Below are 4222 nucleotides of genomic sequence, written 5' to 3'. Positions count from 1 at the left end.
ACATATATATATATATATATATATATATATATATATATAAATATTAAGCACACATATATAATATATCTCTGTTTATACATTAACAAATACAGTAGCAATAAACACATCACCATTTCAACACGTGACTTTCTTTTGCCAAGTTGCATTATTTATTTGACTTCTCAGCTGTATCATTTTCAACATTTTTTAATCCTATATCAGTATGGTAATTCCTTAAAATAAAGTAACAGTTCCCTATTTTTCCACTCCCATTAAATAAATAGATGGAAAGAATCCACTTAAGCACCCAGCATGTAGCACTTTACAGGGGCTGAGTACATCCAACAAGGTGACAACTAAGCATGTGCCTTATTTACATAGGCCTGTAATGCTAGCTGGCCCCCGGCTGATTACAAAAACGGGGATCTATTGGACTACTGACTGCACTTAAGCCAACAGTTTTTAAAGATTATTTAAGTGTTCACCAGATGCGTTGGGGTATTGTCACCATAATCTAATGCAAACTAAATATTCCATATTCTGTATTCAAAAACAGGCGCATTCATATAATATACACATGCATACATTATTACGTCCTGCACACTTAAATAAACAGTAATGCACACGCACCTAAAAATGTATCTATTGTAAGTGAGAGTTGTATACAAATATTTTAGAGACCTATTGGAAACATATTTTAAATTGTTCTTTGCATACGTCTATATTACATTCAAAACATAGTCTATGACCCGTTGAATTCTGCAAAAAAATATCAAATTGTGCATGGACAAACTAAGACCTATTTGGTTCTTGCGTCACCTTAACTTTCCTTGGAAGACAAATGTATAAATGCAAATTTGGACCTAGGCGTACAATGCTACAAAGTTCATGGATGTTCTAATTTATATTCAGTTGGATATTTGTAAATGCTGTGATGTTCATGTCAAGGTGAGAGAGAGCAGTTTCAATCAATGTCTTAATAACTCTGTCCCATTGATGTCCCCAACTCTGTACCATTGATGTCCAAACTTTATCCCATTGATGTCCAAATCTCTCCCATTGATGTCCAACTCTGTCCCATTGATGTCCCTCAACTCTTCTCCCTCCAGAGCCATCTACAGCTCCCTTTTCTTGCAAGCAAAGGGTTACCGCTGCTTATGTCCACAGCACAAACAGCAAATAAAGCTTAGAGCAGTGTAAACAGAGGTACTGCCAATTCTTGTAACTTTTTGTTCTAACACAAAAGGCCCTGCGAGGATCCATCACAAAGAAAATAACTACTAGAAAGCATGGGCGGACACAGCACCACGCATTCCACCAAAAGCGGTACCTCATTCAGCATCAATAGCTAAAAACAACACGGCATCAACCTGTGGGATGCTTTCTTTTTCAAAGACTCCAGGGCTGATTTACTAAAGGACTCACTTGCACGCTCACTCCTTTTCTTTAAATTGCCCCAAACCTGTTTGGGTCTGCCAAGTTAGCATAGGGTGAAAATTATTCCTGCAGTCATTTTCACCCCTTGATGTTGACCAACAAATGCAAATTGGTTCAGGTGCTGCTAAGAAAAAGAAAAAAAAAAAAAAAACTACTTTTGCATTGATGAATGAAGTCAGAAATGTTAGCAACTCCCTTTTATCTACTTTCAATGTACATATTTCTAATCAAATATAAAAAAACATAAATTTGCATTAAAAATAAAAGCTGCATACTCACCCGCATCAACCTGTCTAAAATCCGGAACATGGTTAGTTGCAACAGCTACGAATACCAGCCAATATTTTAGAATGCCTTTTGCATGTCTTACTGTGCCCAGTGCAACTTTACTCTGAATCCTACAGCATGAATGATGGGTATTTTGATACATCCTGCTCAAGCACTATATATGGCAGCTCACATATTGTTGCAATTTTTTTTTTTTTTTTTTGCATTTATTATTGCAAGCCAGGGTCAAACAGTGATGAGGAAAGGATAAAGAGAAAAAAGAAACATTTTGAAACAATGTATTGATTTTGCTCTGAGCTGGAAAGAGTTAAAGCCGGCTACATTTCCATACACATGGAAATGAAGGCGTGATCCTATAATCATTTATTTTTAATGGTCAGAGAGGGGAGGGTGGACAGAAGGAATGGTTTTGGAGCGGGATTTGGGACTGGAAAGGACAGCCTACCAAAGTGTAGCCAATAGCAGAGTCACCATGAGGAGTTGTAAGGTGTTTTGTGTTCCTTGGGACAAAGCTGAACCATGCCTGGTACTCTCAGAAACATGTCACCTGTTCAAAGCTAAGGAAACCGATCACGCATCCCCGGTTCCTAACAACCCAATGCAATTTTTTTTTTACTTGGAAATGTCCATGGATTCAGCTTCTCCAAAAACACAATTTTTGATAATCATGGCTTTCCAATGCAACAATATTTAAATAATAATGATAACATGAAATCTATTGCGTGTTCGGTAATAGAGATGTAGCCAGTGGACCAGAACAGTAATTAGCACGCTATGATGAGTCAACAGCAATCTGTCCCCGAAATTTTTAGTTTTTAAAAACTGAAACTAACTTTAAGCTTACAGCATGATGTTGGCATGAATGGAAGGACCAGACAAGTGTTAGTACATACATCACAACTCCATGAACTGTCAAACACAACTCTACCGGTGATCTCAACAAGCTACCCTCTTAGTCGCACCTGTCATCACCCCCCATATCAAGTGGCCATACAACTTGTACTTAGCAGGCACCAAGTTATTCAAGCATGCACAACCCAATGACCCTCTGCCATTCTTACTAACAAACTGCAATCATCTACATAAAAAAGAAGCAACATCGCCAACCCATCTCCAGCAGGATGGTCAGTTTAGATGATGCCCTGGTCCTCTCCAGTAAAAACCCCCAACGTAGAAAGGGGCACGATCCTGCCAACCCTATGGCACACCATCATCGCCAGCCCCGGTCCTGGCATCAATCGTGTCACCACCGTCCAAAGCCAACTTCTCGCTGGAGCTTGTACTGGAGAGAACTCTGCAGCATCCATTCCACTGGCTGTCACACCAAAGTTGCTTCTGGCAGGAACAACCCCCTTTTTTTTTTTTTTTAATTCCTTATGCCCACTCAAGCCATCAAGCAGTCAGGAAAGAAGCAGAGCCATGGGCACAATAACAGCAGTGGCAGAGTATTTAGCACGGTACCTTGTTGCAGTGGTAAAAGTCCAGGGGGCTGAGGCAGGTGGGGTCTGCAGATATGGTGCCCACACTGGTGGGGGCAGGAGGGTAAAACCTAACGTCCATCACACGCCTGGCATTAAACCGGTTGCTTGATATTTTTTTTTTTAAAAAGGGTGAGGTTTTTTTTTTTTTTTTGCAAAACAAAAATTCTCTTCTGTGGGCTCCTGTGTGAGCTTCAGTGCCTCTTGCTGAGTATGTGTGTGTGTGTATGTGTGTGATAGAGGGAGGGAGCTGTGTCTATTGTTTGAAACAACAAGACAGAGAGGGAGAGAGAGAGAGAGAGAGGAGGATCCTGCCCAGAAGATCCTCCGGTTACAGACAAAATAGGGACTGTAGGTGTGTTTTGGATCTGGGGGATAGAGGTAAAACGTAAAATCTTGATGCAGTGTCCAAAAACCTCCAGAAAAGAAATAAAAATAGGTCCGCGTACCCCTCCTCCCCCTCCCCAACTATCTCTAGACTTTTTATCCTCCTCAGTTGTCCCTTTTTTGGGTGGATATAAACAGCTATGTAAAAATGTATTATTTAACTTTTACAAAGCATTATTTTGCACTAAACCTTCATCCAATCTCTAAATTGTTTTATTTGTTATTCTGTAAAGTGAAAATAAAGAAAAAGTAGTTGTGAAAGAAAAATATTTGTCATATTTTGTCCATTTATCGTTTATGGTTTGTAAATACCGGACGTGGCAGTCACCTATGTACCTTAAACTACTAGATGTCTCAAAAGTTTGGAGGTGTCAGGGCTGTAACTAAACCAGGAAAGTTCAATGAAAACGTGTACAGAGAAAACTCCTATTACTGATCTCCTTCTGAATATTCTACGTGCCTGACTGTTATCAGAGCAACAAATTAGATTAAAATTCTGACTTTACTGTGTGCATGCTTGTTCTGGACCATTGGTTTAGAAAGTATTGGTGTCAGAGACTACTAAGCAAATTGTATTTTCAGGATTAGTGGCCTCTATATTTATTTCAGATTAGGTTTCTCTTAAACTATCGTTTCTATAAACGCCTGTTAGT

General features: G+C 39.2%; 1 protein-coding gene across 4 annotated transcripts in view; it reads right to left on the bottom strand.

The window, feature by feature from the left end:
• TOX2 (TOX high mobility group box family member 2) overlaps positions 1-3454 on the bottom strand; it is a 92700-nt gene extending 89246 nt beyond the window's left edge. The window contains exon 1 of one of the 4 annotated variants that reach the window (XM_072403673.1): positions 3166-3454. In XM_072403673.1, coding sequence (XP_072259774.1) covers positions 3166-3264 — 99 coding nt within the window. In that variant the 5' untranslated portion in view covers positions 3265-3454. Of the gene's footprint in view, positions 1-1695; positions 2709-2811; positions 3031-3165 lie in introns of those variants that run through there. The other 3 variants (XM_072403670.1, XM_072403672.1, XM_072403671.1) reach the window with 3 other exon arrangements.
• Positions 3455-4222: the final 768 nt, after the last annotated feature.

This window comes from Pyxicephalus adspersus, chromosome 3 (genome assembly GCF_032062135.1).
Source record: "Pyxicephalus adspersus chromosome 3, UCB_Pads_2.0, whole genome shotgun sequence".
NCBI lineage: Eukaryota > Metazoa > Chordata > Amphibia > Anura > Pyxicephalidae > Pyxicephalus > Pyxicephalus adspersus.
This window is presented reverse-complemented; position numbering and strand designations above follow the sequence as displayed.